The following is an 18,703-nucleotide window of genomic DNA, read 5'->3' on the forward strand; positions in this document are numbered from 1 at the left end:
CTGCTCCCCTGAGGGGAGACCCCTCACGGGGCTGGGGTCGGGCCGGGGGCGCTGGACCTCCCCCCCCCAGCTGGACCCCCCCCCCCCTCCCAGCTGGACCCCCCGACCCCCGGTATCGGCGGAGGGGGCGTGGCTTATTGAAATGAGGGGGCGTGGCCACCCCCTGCGCCAATGGCGTGGCGGCGTCGCGCGTGACGTCAGCGCCGGCAGCGCCTTGCACATGGGCGCGCGGCCGCGGCGCAGAGCAGGCGGCGGGAGCGCGGCGCTGGAGCAGCGCGGCCCTGGAGCAGCGGCCGTAGCGGCCTCTCCCGCTCCCCCTGCTCCCGGCCCTTCCTACCGGCCGCCCCTCGCGTCTTCAGCGGCGCTCGGTTCGTCTCTCTGACCGTTTCGCCGCCTTTCGTAGCGCCGCCGCCGCCAGGGGAAGGAGGAACCGCTGCCGCGCCAGCTGCCCCGAAGGAAAAGCCCCCACCATGTCGCGGCCGCTCCCGCTGAACCCCACCTTCCTACCTCCCACCTACGGGGTGCTGAAGTCCCTGCTGGAAAACCCGCTCAAGCTGCCGCTCGCTCACGAAGACGGTGAGTCCTCCCCGGGCAATCCTCGCTCCCCGGGGCCCCCTCAGCCCCCCGGGCCCGCTGTGCCCCTCACAGCGCGGCCCAAAATGGCGGGCCCCCCTCCTGCTGTCACCTCAGGGGCCGCCGCTTCGCTTTCCCTTTTTTCCTCCCTCTCCCTCCGATCCTCCCCCCCCCTCCCCGGGGCGATTAAATAACGGGATGATTTCGGTAAGGGCGTTAGATCGGCGCCGCCGCCCGACCCGACGGAAAGCGCTCGGTTTTTCCACCGCCGCTGCGGAGCCAGCACGGGGACGGCTCCGGCCGCCTGGAAAAATAAAATAATGGGAGAGATTTGCCTTGGCTGAAACGCTGAGTAGAGGGGGGCGGGCAGGGGGGGCGGCATGGGCTCCTTCCCGGCCTGAGCCAGGTCCTGGGACGGCCCCGTCCTGCCCGCCCGTCACAAACCGCCCTCCGCGAACCCTGCCCCGGCAATAGCCAAGGCACTTTTAAAAGCAGAAAGTTTCAGCTTGTTCGGAAAGCTAAGCAGTACGGGTACAATTGCATCTTGTATTTCTAAGGAGTCGAATGCACATTAAAAACAGACGCCTATGAAAGGCTTTGCCAGAGCCGAGACTTCTTGTGTCCGTAGCTTTCCCGAGTTTCATTGCAAAGGAGGTCACAGGATTTTACTGGGGTTGTTGGATGTGGTTAAAAATAAAATGTTAAGAAGGTGCGGTTGTTGATAGCCTTATTTTTGCAGTTCATGTTCTTGCAAATCTTGTAGAGAAATCAGGTGTTGCCCTTCAAAATTCTGTAGTGAAATCACTAGATGTTGTAGAAATAAACGACGGGGAAGCATCACTTTAACTTTTTCTTGGCTTTGCTTCTGCCTTGAAATTTTTCATTGGCATTTCTGCCATCAAAATACATACTCTGTCAGGCTTCACTGCTGTTAATCAGTTAGTAACATGAAGAAGTGCTGAACCTTGTAATGACTAACAAGACTGGGACCTTAGTCTAGAAGTCTGACAGAATAATATATGACAGGGATTTGAGATTAAGGCTCTTCAAGAGAATACAGCAACATCTTCCAGTTTGCTGTAACTTCAATACTCACTTTTAAGTGTGTTGAGTATTTATTGAAGCTGACATTCAAAATCATTAATGCAGTGGAATTGTTATCTAAAAATAGAGGAAAATCTCAAATACGTGGTTGGGCCCAGCAGAGGTGCTCAGATGGCATGACCCTTCAATTCTGTACCAAATAGTGAATCAAGAGAGTTATTTTTATGAAGGGAGTGTGCATTTTTTGTTACAGCTGAGTACAGCAGAAATAATTGAAATAGTGGTTGCTAATATTTTAATTATTTAGCTCTTAAATCTTTATTATGTGTTTTGTTTAAGCATACGGTAAAGAAAAAGACAAAGAGAAGAAGTTAGATGATGACAGCACCAGTACCACAGTCCCTCAGTCAGCTTTCTTGGGTCCAACATTATGGGACAAGACACTGCCATACGATGGAGACACTTTCCAGTTGGAATACATGGACCTGGAAGAATTCCTCTCAGAAAATGGCATTCCACCCAGCCCAAACCAGCATGAGCATAGCCCACACCAGTCAGGTCTCCAGCAAGCTACCTCAGCATCACCTTCTGTCATGGACCTCAGCAGCAGGGCTTCTACTTCAGTCCATCCAGGCATGGTGTCGCAGAACTGCATGCAGAGCCCGGTCAGACCAGGTAAATCATCTCTCAGAACTTTCCCTGGATTTTGGCATCAGCCCTCTCCAGTGTAAATCATTGCTTCTCCCCATATGATTAACAAGCAGCTTAGAGAGGGCCAATATGATTGAAGTAATTCACACTCTAAAAAAGAAAAATAATAGGTGTAGTGATTGCTTAGTTGCTCTAGTGAGTGTGTTCTTTAACTTAAGTAAGGAAGCTGTGGGAATTCCAAGGAAACTTGCCTATAATCTTGTCTTCATTGGTAGCATAGCTTTTAGAAGGTAAAAAACTCCACAGATAGAATAGTGATGTGCAGATGCCGTGGTATGAAATGAGCAGGGAGAAGGACTATGAAGGAGAATGTTCCTTTGGCCAATATTTAATGTGAAAACACAGGATTGGGTGATTATTTTGAAGTGAAAACTAAGAAGGAATCTTTCCCGTTTGAAGTGTGGGCCATAAGCTTATTCTCCACTGAGCAAAGTAAAACTTGCCACAGTATGTGTGGCAGGAGCTAAATTTTGGAACTACATTGTAATATTGCTTAAACTAGCATAAACTGAGTGTAGTGCTGACTTGAGTTGATGAAATACATCTATAGTCACCTTATCTGTAGGCAAAGAAAATATGATGAAGGCCAGGTTCTGGTTGTAATGCATGGTTCAAACCCATCTGATGTCAGTGGAAGTCTTCTGACTGTGTGTTAGCACTTGGAATCATCCCTTTGGAGACACTGGTATGAATCCAGAATAAGTGTTCTGGCTTGACACCAGCATGGCTGAGATCACAGTCAGTGGAAGAGTGTCAGCACTGAAGTTTGGAAAATACAGAGCTTTGCCCTTTTTTTTTTTCTTCTTTTTTTTTTTTTCTCTGAGGAAAAAAAAAAAAAAGACCAAGGGCGACTGACTTCTTGTGCTTTTCTGCTGCACAAGGTTTGCTAGAGCAAAGTGTGCTGTTGGGAGCAGGAAACCACTCCTCTCCCTTCTGCTTGATCGTTTGCCACGGTCAGCGTGTGAAGTCATTGTCAGAATCATCTGATAAGGAGGCAAAATAAATAAAAAGGACAAAAGTGGTGGAGCAGAATGAAATAGTCTCAAAATTCTGCAGTGTTTCTTTATAATTAAAAATAAATTAAACACCCCCCAAAAAACCAGCCCAAACCTGTCAGCAGTTTCTTTGGCCTTGAGTTGGAAGCATGTGTTTGGTTGTAGATTTCATTTACTTACTTTTACTTTGTGTGGATTTGACTTTGTTTTGTATTTCAGTTTCAAGGTATTTCATAGTTAACAAATAACTTGTAAGGTTTTCCAAAGTCAAAATACATTTGGAGTTGGCAAGAGCAGAATATAAAAAACCCCCACCTTTTCCTGAGCCAGTTTTTAAAAATAGTGCATATATGCTACCCCATTTTCTGTAGCATATGCATACATAAAATTAAAAAAAGATAATATGTCCTCATTCTGCTTTTCAGAGGAGTCTGGTTATGAGCCAGCTTTTTAACGATCACCTGTCAGAATTTATTTGTAATCAGCTGTCTGCCTGACTTTTCAACTCATTGATTTGTTTGAGATTTTCCTCAGCTGTTTGCAGCTCAAGCTTCCAAACTTTTCTCACTAGAAGGTCTCTTCAATTTTTTTTAAGTAGGAAAAGAAGTCCTTTCTCTTGGGGTAGGATTAAACATGTAAGGTTGCAGATATTTTTTCCCTATGCCATCTTGCCTTAAGAGTAATATAATTTTCTTCTAAAACCTTTTTTTTTTTTTTTGAAAGGGAGCCCATATCAATTTTTAAAGTGATATTTTTCCCCCCTTATTACAGATAGGTATTATGACTTTGCAGCAGTGTTACTACCAGGTTGTTGAAATTGCAATGTATTTTAATGTAAAAAAAAAATTACTTTGTCAATCTTTTTATGAGAAGATCATATTAGAGTTTTGCATTTGAGCAAAGTTTAAAATAAGAGTATGTGGTTAAAACCCCACATTTTTCATAAGAAGAAAAATAAGCAATTAAGGTTGTAATGAAAGTGCCAAGGGAAATTTACTGCTTTGAAATACAAAAGTCGAGGTGACTGTTAAAATCATTATAATAGAGCCTTAAGATATTTAAAGTACATTTCTTAAACTACATGAAGAAAGGTGTTTTTTTTAATTTGTCTGAGCTGCCACAGTCAGCATGCAGCCATTGTCAGAAATTAAACAACCCCTAAAACAGCCCATAGTATAATAGTGTAAAGTATACAGTTTCAATAAAAATTAAAACCATGTGATGTTATTTTTAAGAAAACTGAATTTTTTAGAGGATAGTAATTCTAAAAACGTTTTGCTGTTGTGTCCTCTGAGTTTTGTCTAGTAATGGAGGCATGTTGGAGCTTGTGGGCTCCGGCTGAAGGAAGGGTCAAATCCTGTACTGCTTATGTCCCTGCTTGAAATGGCCCTGCAGCATTTAGCACCAGCAGATCACGTGCAACTGGTCAGGACTCCTGTGCCTGCGTGTCCTGTGTCAAGGGAGGGTGTACACCTGCACGTGGAGTACCCTGAGTGGCACATGTACCTGCAGGGTGTGCCTTAGGCTCAGGGGGCTGGGGCAGAGTGCTGTAAGAAGATTTCATGTTGTGCGTGTGATGAATTGCAAGCCTTTAGCTGTCCTGAGAAGCTAACGGTGTTGCCCAAATAGACATTTTATACCATCTCTGGAAGAGATCTGGAAACCTGCGTTGGTGTTCACTGGGAACTGTCATCAGGCTCAGCAAAGCAAAGCTGACCTTGATGGCAAACATGGCATTACTGATTTTCTTGTTTAAAGGTAAAAAGATAGCAACAAAGAAAGGTTGCATACCCATTTAACTTAATTCTGTGTTTCCAGTTGGATTGTCTGGTTGATGGAAAAATATTTAGGCTCCCTAGTTTATCATATGTTCTCCTGACCATAGCGAAGAATAAAGCAAGCACCTATTTTCTCCCACAGTTCCGGTTTGGGGAATGTACAGGTAGCAAATACAGATTTTCTTTGCAAGAGGAGGGACACGGGGTAATGGCTGTTGCAAGATGCGAGTTTTGATTTATTTTAGCATTACATACTGTCATTAATTGTAAGATGTAGACACATTTAAAACTTTCCTTTGCCTGTGTTAGATGCTGGTTAGCTGGTTGAAATCTGTAGTCTCCCTCAGAAAAACATGTTCTGTAAAGCCAGCTTTTAAAGTAACCTGTTACTGCAAACACATTTTTTCTGGTTCTTAATTTCTTGCAGACCTTGTGTTGTCTTTTGCCAGTTTTTTTGGTGGAACATAAATTTCCATTTAACTGCAGAGTCCTTTAGGGAAATTGGGAGTATTTGTTGCTGCTTGTATGTAAAGTGAGGTTCATATTTTGCAGTTGGTGGTTGCTTTTATTTGGCTCTTTTCCCTGTGAAGCCCTGAATTGGGAGAATGGGGCAGCTACTGTAAAGGGTTTAGATTGAATTAGAGGTTAGAAACATCAGCTAAGTCTGGTGGAAGACCCTAATTAGAAGGTTTTGGGGTTTTTGTGGTTTAGGTCTGAGTTTTGTTTGCCACCAAGACCTTTGAGGCAGTCCTGTGTCACAGGGATCCTGCTGACACAGTTATAGCCCATGTTTTGTTACTGCCCTGCTCCTTAAGGAGAACAGGGCTGTCAGAGGCTTTGGAAAAAAAAAAAAAAAATCCCTCATTCTTTGCGTTCCTGTGACAGTGGTTTTCAGTCTGTGTTGCCTTGGATGGCTTGGTGCCTTGGACTACTTGCAGAGGATCTGCCAAAGATTATTTAAGGAAAGAAAAAAAAGAAAAACAAGCTTTGTAATCTGTGGAAATACACAGTATCTGCAAATCTTTACTTTCAGTTTAAAAAAAAATAAAATACTGAGGGGTACTGTAATCAAAAAGCTTAAAACAGTTTCCATTTGAAGTGTTCTTATACCTGCCACCCAATAACACAGATTTTATTAAATGTTATAGGGGTGTTTATTTATTCAGCTGAGGTACTTCATGTAGAGCCCAGTGCCCATTACCTCTTCCTTGCACAGATACTGAACAATAGTGATTGACACCAGGTGTGATTGGGTGGGTTTTGGCATTTTCTTTTAGCTGTTGTTTGTGATAGGCACGGCAACCAGCTGGGAGAGGTTTGTTCTTGCTCCATCCAGCCTCTCGGCTGCATGCTGGGGATGACTTGGTGAAGGGGGCAGCCCACAGAAGGGTGTGTGCGCAACACTCCCTTGATTGCAGCCTTCCTTCCCCTGTGTTTCTTAACGTGACCTCCTCTTCCAGCAGGAGCACAGCCTTTGTAGCGTGAAGAGCAGCATTCCCAGCAGCCAGCTTGTATGCGGAATCCTCTCCTAAGCTCTAATCGCTCTTTACGAGCAGCCAGTGGCTGTTGCGTGAGCCCCCTTCTCTTAGAGCCGAAGGACTAAACCCTCCAGCACCAGGAGGAGCAGGGAATTTCCTGACCTTTGTGCTCCCACGTGAGGCCCTGGGAATGAGCGGCCGGTGGGAAGAGCGGCTGTGCACATTGGCTCTCACGTGAGGCTGGGCTGGCGGTGCCTGCGGGACCACGTGCGGGGACACGCGGCGCTCCCTGTGCGTGCCCGGCTGCCACAGCCGCACTGCACTGCTTTCTGCATCGAAGCAAGATGCGAAAGATACTCAGGCAAATATCAAAAATAGCCTGTCAGATGATGATGATGGGGGGGGGGGGGGGGGGGGGGGGGGGGGAAGTGCTGAATGCACAAGCCTTAATGCTGGGAGCAAGAACACTGTCTCCTTAAAGGGATCTACTTTTAATATTAAAACTGTTACGTGTTGATTATTGGTTAAATAATCGCCTGAGTGAAGCAACTTGAATTTAATTCAGAGTTCAAACAGTAAACAGCATGAAACATCTTGGGTTTTATGTGATACTTTAAAAATATACCTGGCCTGACTCTCCAGTTCCCATCAGGAGTAGTGCTTTCCACACAAATAGAGCTACTTAAACAAGGGATGTCTGGTGGTGGAAGAGGATACACAGAGGGAACAAGTAGACACTGATTTTTCTCCTAGAAAGAAATTTCAAAGATGTCTTAGTGTCAAACTTACTGAAATTACCTAGAAAAAGTACAGTGTCTTTTTTGGAGCCTTGCTTCTCATCTCTAAGTGTATCAGAGATTGTTTGATTGAATGATTCTGTAGTGCAGTGATTTGATTTTTAAGAAGCAAGTACACCCTGAAGTATTTCATAGAGCAATGTGTTCTAGTTAAGAGTGAAGACCTCATCACAAGATGTACATGAAGAAGACATTGATATTACCTGATTAGATAAAGCTACTAGGAAGCCCATTAAATTGTTCAATCTCTACCTATTTATGACAGCAGCTTGGCAGTTGTGGGAGCTGGCAGTGGCCAGATTCTGCCCAATTAATCTCAACAATGAGTACTTTAGTCTTCACATGGTGTTACTGATTTCAGTATTGCTCAGCAGGCAAGCAGCTTGTTTACTGTTCTCCATCAACTCCTCGGTGAAGCAGTAAAATGTTACCATTCTCTCTCTTATAATTCATCCTTTTGAATATTTGAGGGTTTTTTCAAAGAGGGGTAACAATTCTTGTCGTACCACTATAGTTTTCTCAGGGTGGAAGGACATAGTCATCATTGGTAAACAGGACATTTTAGAGCATTATGAAATAAGAAGATTGGTTGACTGGCAGTTCCAACTATTTAGTTGGACCTATTTAGTATTTATATCACAAAAACAATCCTAAGTTTCCTTTTCTGCAAGTCTCACTTTCATAACAAATAAAATACGTTTTCAGTATTTTTTCTGAATTACACAGGAGATTGATCGGAAAAGAGTTCAATGAAGTTGTATTCAATAAAAAACTGTTTTGATATCTTCTACATTAGGTAGATAATGAAAGTTCTGAAGAAAAAATTAAACCTCAAATCTGCTCTGTTGATGGTGTAAGTTGTATGTCTGTATAAAAAAATAAATGTAAAATGCACAAGTATGAAAATGAACACATAAACATTTTGTAGCTTGTATGGCTTTTTTTTAATGAACAAATGGCATTGAAGAAGCTGTCTATTTATAACCAAGCTGAATTTGGTCCCGAGAGCTTCAGGGCTAATGTGGTAGAGCTACCACAGGTGGTTAAGGCAGCACATGTTGCAACATTTCATTTGGGTGTTTTTTTAATTTGTTTTCTTTTCTACCTGGGCTCTCCCTAGCACTTCAGCTTGGCATGACTGAGGTGCTATCCACCAAGTTTTAAAGGAATATAGGTTTTTTTTCAACTTCTCACATTTCTGACATGCTCAAAACTGTTGTAGTTAGGCTTGCCTGTCCCATTCTCTGAATTGGCTCTTGCCAGGGCTAAATTTGGCCCAGATTCTCATTGCACACCATCCAGCACCATTGCTTAGCTTCTCTGATGTGGCATGCTCTTGCTGTGGGGTTCCCTGCTTAAGTCTGAGAAAGCAGCTTTAGCTCTTCATCTTACTGATAATATTGTTCAAATTATTTGCCATTTAATAAAAACAGGTACTGAGGATCTTGAAGCTCTTACCTTGTGTTTTGATATGTGGCTGTTTGTAGGAGGACATTAAAAATTCAAATTGCATTAGGGTCCTAGGAAACTCAGGTTCTTATTAACTGGAACACAAACCTAGATTATTACTGAAACAAAATTTGACAGGGATGCACAGATTGATTTATTAGCATGCATTTACCACAGGCAGGTGCTAGGGTGAACTAGCACTAGTTCACTAGTGATTCATCTGTATCAAAACGTCATCCTTAGCTATGTAATTATATAAGCAGAGGCAAAACAGATAACTTGTAAAGGATTTGTTGACTGTGGAGAATGGCTTTTTTTTTTTAAAAAAAAAAAGTTATTTTCCAATTAGCCTTAGGGAGCTCAGCTTGCTATGAATTCTTTGTTCTGGAACATGGCAGTGGACAATAGGTCAAAGATTAAGTAATTCATTGCAGAACTGGTTGGTACTCCTTAAATAAATAAATAGGGTTCTCCATCCATAGCAAGATCCATTATTTTGTGTGGCAATGATTGGATCTTAATTTTTAAATTTTTTTTTAAACACTTTTAAACACACTTGCAAGGTTCTCCACTTAATTCTTGTATGTGAACATGGCTATGTTTGAGGTGACCCAGTAATTTAGCAATCATGGTACAGATGAAAGCACTCAAACAGAAATTAAATGCAGTCTTGGTAGGCTTTGCTTATAACTTGAGATTTTAAGGAGACAAGGAAGGAATCTGTAGATTGCTTTTTGAAAAACTGAAGGAAAAATAATGTGAAACTTGTGAACACAAAATACTCTGGCAGAACTGGTGGAGCAATCAGTATTTTTAGGACAGTAAGATTACAGAAATAATGGGACTAAACCTTGTACAAGAGTATGTTACTGAGGGCTGCAGAATGTAAAACAGACTCAAAGTGAGAGGGCTGCATTGAGACAGAGGAAGTGACTTAAAGCAATTCAGTCACTTAAAAAACTCACTATTTCAACATTTGGAAGTGAGTCCTACTCAAGAAGTCTGTTTTAAAAACAGCTGTGTGCTTAGCTTCTACTGCTTAATAAGTAGGAGCTAAGCAGTCAAAACCAAATGCTGTTTCTCATCAGAACAGTGAGGGTTAAACTGACTTAATGTGAAGAACCCTGCAGCAATCAGACATACCACTGTTCTCTCTTTGTGCTGCATAGTGGAAATATAGATGTTAGTGACGTCTGTAATCCCTGTGGCCCCTTGTTGAAGTGTGGGATATTTGGCCATTTTACGTGTGTAACTCTTGCAGCTCTGTTGCTGGCTGATAGGTGAGCGCTGAGGTATTTTCTTTTTTTTTCTGGCCTGATTTCCTATGAAAACAAGCCATATGCAGTCATGCTAGGTGTATGTGGCCTCTTACATGTTCCTGCTTTATGATTTTTTATTATGTTTGCTGATTCTAACCAAATGTGGCAAGGAAATTGTGATTCTGAATAATTGCATTCTTAAAATTTCATGAAAATAGATGAGTGGCTAGGAAAGGAATATGTTATTGAGCAGGAAGAGCTGTAATATAAATGTGCATTTTCTACATCAGAGAATTTACATAAGACCTTTAAAATGTCTGATGTGTGTGAGATGCTTCTGGGAAAGCTGACACCCTTGAGGCACCATGAGATGTTGATTCACTTTGAGAAACTAATCTGCAAGAAACCGATTTAATTGGTTTAGTGTGTGTTGAGGGAGGGTGTCCCAAACTTTTTTCTACCATTATTCTTTTAAAATCCTTAGCTCCTGGAGTCTTGTGATTATGAGACCCCCAAAGTTTCATTTAAAAACAGAAGATAGATAAGGTTTTTAGGCAAGATTTGGAGAGCACTAAACCCAGGCAGGGGAAAGATGTCAGTCATCTCCAAAGTTGAGCACAATTATTTTACCTAAAGCTTTCTTGAACTTTTATGCAACCTTGCTGTATCCTATTCCTCTTGGGCCATAGAAGCACTTCAGTGCTGCTGCCCTGTTTGAGTCAACCTTACAGTCAGCCAACCTCAAATCTGAGGGCTGTTATCACAATTATTGCAGTGTCACATGTGGGCAAGTGTCCAGGTGACCCTGTGTATGTGTCTTGCCATTCATTCTTCACAGCGCCTTTTGGCTGGGGCGCTGCTCACAAAGCTGCCTTTTGTGGCTTGCTCTAATCAGCATAACTTTCCACTCTGCCACTGGGGTCTGGGGTGGAGGTAGGTTAGAAGTCAATGAGAAATGGGAGAGTGAGAGTGAGCTAAAAATGTTGAGGGATCAAAGGGGAAAAATAGGTCGTGGCAGGGTATGTATGATGGGAGGAGGACTGGGGGAAGTACAAGTTAGGGGAAGATTTGTTTTCCTGTTGGCTTTTCAAAGTTGTGCAATTTAAGAATTGGATTAACCTGACACGACTTTGTTTTTCTGCCAGATTAGATATATTGAGTTTCTTGGCATTGTGAATTGTACAGTACATTGTGTGCTGCAAATATGGGTGTGTCGGGATAAAGCTGTAATGACACAACATGCAGGATAATGCAGCAGTGCTGGGTGGACTCCCCTGATCCCTTAGCGTCCCATTGCCTGAACACCCATACTTGTTAGGGCATTTAGGGATCTGCTACAACCTCCTTTATGTTCTGTTTCCAGCACAACATCAGGAAGTTTTGATACCCTTTGTGGTAAGGGAACACTTATCTGAGGCCTGAAAGTCCCTTTGGCCTGGCAGTGCCTTATGCTGAATGAAGTGTCTTTAGCATGAAAAGACACTCAAGAGTTTCTTCCTGCTTTCTCAGGATTAAGTTAGATAAAGATTGCTGGACAATGTTGCTGTTTTGTTTTGTTTTGCTTTTTTAAAAACTCTTCAGACAAGTAAGCTAAACTTCAGAAGAGTAAAAAATTGGTGCAGATCTGCAGTAGCTGCAAGTGGTGACCTCACTGCTGTTTGCAGTACAGCACGGCAGCATATGGATGGCAAAGTAAAATTTTCACAGCAGCATATGTTTGTTCAGTGGATATTTTTTGTGTTACATACATCCTGAGAGAATTGAATTTCATGTATCTATTTTATATGCTGGGCTAGCCCCACGGAGTAGCCCTGTTCTCTCTGCTTACCGCAGAGTGAGGGTGGAGTAGTGACTGAGTTCCAACTGAAGTAGTGTGACTAGGCAGCTCAAGAAAAGTGGTTGGAGTCAGAGCCCTGTTGAGCTGGGTGATCACTGCTCTGAAGACAGTAAAGAGTGGGCAGACTTTGGAAAGCACCATTGTTTAAATTCCCACTCTCCATTTCCAGACTTCTCTGAGGGCTGCAGCTACTCAAGTAGGTTAGTCACAGGGACTGACTAAAGTGTGGCCTTTGTCACCAGCAGTCTAGGGGATGGCCCTCTGTATAAATACATGTACATTGAAAAATTAATAATTAATTCCTCTGTCTGTAGTGAAGATTATTTCTTTTGGAAGAGAAAAACATACAGAACAGGTAAGGTTAGATATCAAGATTCTGTTATGTTCCTTAGCCATCTGTTGTTACACCACCTTTCTCTAATTCTCTTAGGGAAAAACAACGGAGCTTTCTCCTTAGATGTTTTTTCTGTGATGGGAGTAGTCTGGTGTTGAGCTAGTTTTTGAGAGTAACACAAATTGAGTAAAATGGATCAGGAGGTTGACCTTGTGAATGAGAGAGTTAGTAAAGAGTGCAGCATATTAAAAGTTAACCTGCATGTCAACTTTTTGAAGAGGTTAAGCCACAAGACTTCAGTTACAAAAGTTGGACAGCTGCAGTTTGGGTGTTTACTTGATACACCATAGCTGCTGTTGTCTCAGCACTTAAAAAACCAGGGCATGGATTGTCCAGACTCTTGAAACCTGACATTCATGCATCTGTAATCACGTGGCTGCTCTCAGAAAGGCTGATCTTTCTGTTGGACTGGTCTCATCACCAGGTTTAGGAAGCACTTTTTCAAACTCATCTGTTCAGTTTTCTCAGTGCGACATGGCTAAAGTAATTGTTGAAAATTGTGGTAGTCTCTATCTGGAAGCTGTTCTGAACATGTGAAAAGAAATCGTTAGGCAAATAGAAGGAAAAGAACTGGAGATGTAATCGTCAATTTGTGTGTCTCTCTGGTTTCACCAGTTGCTGCACGTGTCTAGCTTATCTATTTATTTCTGTTAAAAAGTAAATATGTCTCACTTAGATACTTTCATGACTTTCATCTGAGTTGCTCTTATCTGTAGCAGGGATGTACTTTTGAGGTCTTGCATTTGGAGGGTTTTTCTGTCTGCTTCTACATGTAACATCCTCTAAAGAGTCACGTGTACCTCTGATGCTGGCCAGGGATGCTGTTTGTCTCTTTCTAAGTCAGTTATTTAAAAACATTATTATCACTACTAAGAAAATATAGTATCATGAGGGTAGCTTTTATCCCATTAGACCCTGCATGTTTTTTCAGATTTTATCCTTTAGCCAAATTCTGTCTCAGGCCATGAATGTTTCTCTGTGTTCAGTAGTGCTTCTTGGTGCCTATTTTAAGTAGTGTCATCAAAATCTGAGCCATAGGGGATGTATCCACCAGCAGAGTGGGATGGCTCTTCCTGTACTAGGCCACATCCTGTGAGGCTGAGTACTTTTAATTCTCCAAAATATGGAATATGAAGTCATTCAGTGTTACACATTTTTGAGCCACTGATGGAAAGCCCTCATAATCCTCTACAATGAAGAACTTCCAGTGCTTTTTCTGAATCAGGTCCTTTCAGGGTCTCCATCCTTGAAGGAGCTGATGGTGTGTAACTCCTGTGAAAATCCAGGTGAAGTCCTAGGGCTCAGCACCATTGCCAGATGTGCTCAGCTCTACAAACCCTGTCAACACCTTGTTAAAATACAGCACTGCCAGCACCAGTGTTGAAGCAAAGCCCTGACTGCTTTCTGGGCTGTCCTTCAGGCAATAGCCCGTGGCTTGTTGTTTCCAGCTTTCTCACGTTTGCCCAGAGCCGCTGGTGTGTACAGTCTGAAGATCACATTTAACCACCACAAGGAAATCAGCTTGGCCCGACAGACTTCTTCATCACGTGGCTGAGAATGTGTTCACTCTGTTCTGCCAGACTATGGCTAGCTGAGCAAAATACAGTGAAGGTCTGGGCTTCTGGCCAAGCTTTTATTTCAGTTTGGAGCTTACAGCCACATATTTGCTGTTTGGCAGGACATCCACTGGGGTATATTTGGATAGTAATCTAGCATTGTTTTGCTGCTGCTTTTTTTTGCCTTTTTTTTTTTTTTAATGCACACAGATAGTATAATCCCAATGCTTACTTTGGCCACTCTGTACAAGATTTCTCAGTGTGCACTGTTATGTATGTGCACTCCACTTGTAGCCATGACATTTGATAAATGTAAGTCAAAGCAATTAACTTTCTTTTATTGAAGAATTCTGGTTATCCTACTCTTTGCCCCCCTATGTGCCGATAACGGAGCTATGTTTTTACTCTTTCCAAGATCAAAAGCTTCACTAGGGTTTGATTGAAGTCCAGTTATGGAAGGAAGTAGCTGTGCTGGAGCTCTGAAAATAGCAATAATTGTTAAAATAATAAAGTGTGTCCTTGTGTGTCTTTATAATATTTAAGAATTCTTTGGGGGGGAAGAGGGTGGCTTTCCTCTAGTTTTAAAATGAAAATATTAGCAAATGTCTTGGGAAAACAGGAGTGTGCTGTTAGAAGAGCAAGTTTTCCTCTGGATTTCTTACTTCAGTTCTGTACCCCACCCCAAGCTTGCCTTCCTCTGAAATGTTTTGCGTGCAGCCTGACTCATGTAGGAAAATAAAACTGGGCTTGATTTTTTTAAACTGTACGGGAGGCTTTGGGTTTGGGGGCATAAAGGCTTTATGATGCAAATTTGTGTATTTCTCTGTAAAACAAAAATGGGCTTTTCAAAATACAGCCTGTTTTGGAAAGTTGGCTCTGGGTTCTAGACCCCAGCATCTCTCAGGGCACCTGTGTATGAAAAAATGGTACCAAAAGACATAATCCCTAGGGAGGGGATACAGAACATGAGCACAAGCAGTAGTGTTTGAAGAGCAGTTCCTGCTTTTTAATGAAGGGACACCTCTCTTGAAATAGGGTTGGTGGTGGTGGTTGGTTGGTTAGTTTTGTGTGGACAGTGCTGAGTCTGGAAGTCTGTTTTTACAGTAACTTTCTTAGACTCTTTTATCTGTGTCTGAGCAGATCAGTACTGACAAAAGCTGAAATACTTTTCCCCTAATCTGTACATTGTCCTTTAGGATGTAAATTTACAGTTGCCTTCTCTTAAGTCTTCCCGGCATCCTCAGAGAGAACCTGGTGGGAAGGGGGGGAGACTCTCAGCTGCAGTCAACTGGCAGAGCTTCAGGAAGGGAGAGCTTGGTTCTTATGTTAGACCCCAGTGTGTGTGAATGTATATTTTTCAGTTGCAGTGTTTGGTTAATTGAAACATCAAGGTGAATAAATAGAAATTAAGATGATAATATGGACAGTGCAAAGTAAATGTTTTCCAGTATTTTGTACTGATGGCTATACGTGCTGCTTTGGTGATTAGACAGTTGTGACTGGTTTGAATGTTTAGCAAGATTTTTACCAGGGTTTGTAACTTTTATTATTTTTTTTAAACTCAGGTGTTTGCACACACATCTGATATCCCTGTATGAAGATCAACCCTCATGTACTTTCTTTTTAGCCAACTGGACTCAAAATCACTAACTACTGCAGTAACATCTTGGCATTATAGATAAATGGTATCAAGTGATAAGCCTAGAGAGAGGATTCTACAGAACCAGAAACCCTTTAATTTTTCACATGAACCTTCAGGACTATTAATTTTCTTAGCCCCTTAAATTACTAGGTCAGAACCTGTTATTTATTCTTTTGAATCTTACAATTTTGCTCTCTCAATTGCATTGAGAACTATTTAGTATTTCCTCATTAATTTAAACATTTTAAAAATAATCTTAATTATTCTGACCACGAGACATTTTTATGTATATAGCAACTGTAAAATATTCTGCCTAAAATAGTTCAGTTCCCTGCTTTTACTGGGTTTGGATGGATCTTTGGTAAACAAACTGCTTCATTGCCTTCTGGAAATTTTAGTTCTCAAAAAAACAACCTTAGCAAGGGGTACCCTGTTGGTTTGGCTCAAAGATGTTTATAGAGTCGTCAGCTTTAGCCAGTCTTGGAAACAGCCTTGCCTGATCTCTAGGAGCTGCTGAAACTCATCAAGCAAGTTCCTGCTAACCAATTACCCAGTTAAGCAGAAAGAGGAAAGGCAATTCTCTTGCCTCTCTTTATTTTCCGAAGTTTAACCCATTCTTCCCCAAGCTTCAGTAATTGTGGACATTCGTGACACTGAACTAACAGCAGTGAGAGTAAGAAGGAAGAGGGTTGGAGTGGGTCTCTGATCCTGCAAATAGTGATCTCTGTGTTAGAGTGGATCTCTCCAGTGGGCAGAGATGTGTGGTTTCCAGCATAAATCTAGAGCACTCTGATTCTTAGCTGAGTCCTACCAGCCTCCCTCACCTAGCGTATTGTTTTGTGTTTTAACAAACTCCTTAAAAAAAAACAATAATCCCTCCCCTCCAATCAAACCCCTCCCCATCCCAAACCCAGTAATGAATGTTGTGTTGCTGCCAGAGCAAATTTGTTGTTTCGCAAAGACTCCCTACTGTGTCTTAGTTGGAAGGCTTAAATCACTTGCATAAGAAGTGCTGTGGATAATATAAAAAAGCTCTTTCTAGTAGAGCTCTGGTTTTCACTGTGTATTATGAGAGTAAATAAATGCTCAGATGATACCAGACAGCTGGGCTGTTCACGATCTGATTGTCTTCTACATCTACATTGATTTTTAAGACAGGGCATGTGCATGATTATTTTAATGGCTATCAATACCAGACACGTTTGTGGAATTCAGAGTGATTGTCAAGTGACACTGCAGTTGTCAAAGAGTTTTGCTCATGATTACTGGAAATAGTAAATGAGTGGGTGGGATAAGGTGAAAAAATATTCTCAATTCCAGTAGAGAACAAGAGGATTAAGTGACTGTCCTGACTGCCGTAACAAATAATACCGTGGTGAATACTTTTCTTTTTTCCTTCCAACTACCTGCCCTAAGGAATGGGTTCTCTGAGCAGCAATCTCTATGGGATCTCTGATGTGTAAGGAGGCTCCTGCAGCCTTTCTTCATCCAAGGAGTTAAGAGCTTCTTTCATGTACATTGTTCTCACAAAGCTTGTTGGTAATACACGTGGATACCTCTCTGCCAAATGGATGTGAAATTGAGCAACAGTTTCAAAAGTTGTTGGGAGGAGGCTAGACAGACATGTGGACATCATGATTGCATTAAACTCATTTCTTTAGGAAACTGGGCTAGAAAATAACTGTCAGGTACTGGAGGCACTGAAATGAAGATTGCCAAGTCATTGGAAGAACTGAAAGACCACTTGGTATCTTAATTGTGTGGATAACGTTTAACCAGGTACACAAGGCAGAGTTCTTGCCCATAGGTAAGACCCATGCAGGCAGATTTCCATCTGCCTGGGACCTGTCTTGTAGAAATGAAATGTAATTTGGTGACTGTGTTGATTGTTTTGAAAGTAACTGGAAATGCTTAGGAAGAAGCAGATACAAGTACTTCTCATCTTAGGCTGTGGCAGAGCTTGATCCTGTAGCTTCAGCTGGGCTAGCAGCTGAATCGTCCGTGCAGTACCCTTTGACTATGGACAGGGCTTGCTCTAGTTTCTTGAGTAGCCTGAGGGTGTAACTGAATATTTACTGCTGTTCCACATTGTTTTGTTTTTATTTTAAGGGAAGGTCTGTGAATGCATGAGTTGGAATGCATGTTAATAACAAAAATTTAATAGAGCCTTTCTGTCATGAGGATTTTATTGAGTTTTGCTTGTGCATTGAGTCCTTTAAGACCTTATCCAGCAAAATGGAGGCAAAGGAGGTAGAGTTCCTGGGTTACTGAGCAAGGGAGTTGCAAAGCCAGGTGACCACTTCATCCCTAGCAGCTAGGACAAACCTTCTGAAACAGGGAAAGATGGGTTGGGACTTCTGCTTCGGTAGATATGTTTTCCAGGCTGCAGGTCAAGTGAGTGAGGTACACGAGTTGAACGGCAGGTTGTGCGGGGTGGGTGGGCAGCATCCTCTAAGCTGGGTGTGAATTGTGTGGAAAGTATGTACATAAATGGCCTGGGCATGAGGAAGTAAGATTTTTTTTTTTCACCTGTGACTAGATTAGTTACTTCTGATGAAGTGCACCAGAACACAGGGTTAACTTCTATAGAAAGAACACATTAAAGGTGGCATGAAGCATCTTGATCGTGAGACCAGCTCTTAATTTATTTCTGAATCTCTGGAGCACCATATATCTAGTCAGTGTCATTTTCTTTATTCCTTCTGCATTGGTAAAAGAACAAATAAAAATGTTCTGTGAGCTTTGCTACATGTTTTAAAAATACCATTTCTATGGCACAACTCTATTTCATGTGATTTTTTATATCCAAAATATAGAGGACTTTAGAATAGAAGAAGAAAAGCAACTTATCTGAGTTTAAGATAAAATAAGATGATCTCTGTGACAGAGACAGCAGAAATGATGTGATATGACAGTTGCTGTAGCAACACCACCTACTTCATGAAAATCAGAGTTAATAGGAGTGTAAAAGGTAAAGCCCACATAATTTTCCAAGCCTATGAATTGTTGCTGCCCTCAGCTTGCAGTGCTTTCCAACTCTCCAGTGTTTCTCCTTTCATTTGGGCACAGAAACACCTTTTTTTGCACGGCCAACTCCTACAGACCCAATCCTGTGTTTGACAGGGCCACATAATGGGAGTTCTGTAGGAACAGTGAAACCTGCAGTGTTTTTGTCTATGAGTGACCTGGT

General features: G+C 42.0%; 1 protein-coding gene across 2 annotated transcripts in view; it reads left to right on the forward strand.

Moving 5' to 3' along the window:
• The first annotated feature begins 255 nt into the window (after positions 1-255).
• HLF (HLF transcription factor, PAR bZIP family member) overlaps positions 256-18,703 on the forward strand; it is a 36,037-nt gene continuing 17,589 nt past the window's right edge. For both annotated transcript variants that reach the window (XM_051635211.1, XM_051635212.1), the window contains exons 1-2: positions 256-576; positions 1,957-2,292. In XM_051635211.1, coding sequence (XP_051491171.1) covers positions 471-576; positions 1,957-2,292 — 442 coding nt within the window. In that variant the 5' untranslated portion in view covers positions 256-470. The remainder of the gene's footprint in view (positions 577-1,956; positions 2,293-18,703) is intronic.

The sequence above is a fragment of the Apus apus genome, chromosome 17 (genome assembly GCF_020740795.1).
Source record: "Apus apus isolate bApuApu2 chromosome 17, bApuApu2.pri.cur, whole genome shotgun sequence".
Taxonomy (NCBI): Eukaryota; Metazoa; Chordata; class Aves; order Apodiformes; family Apodidae; genus Apus; species Apus apus.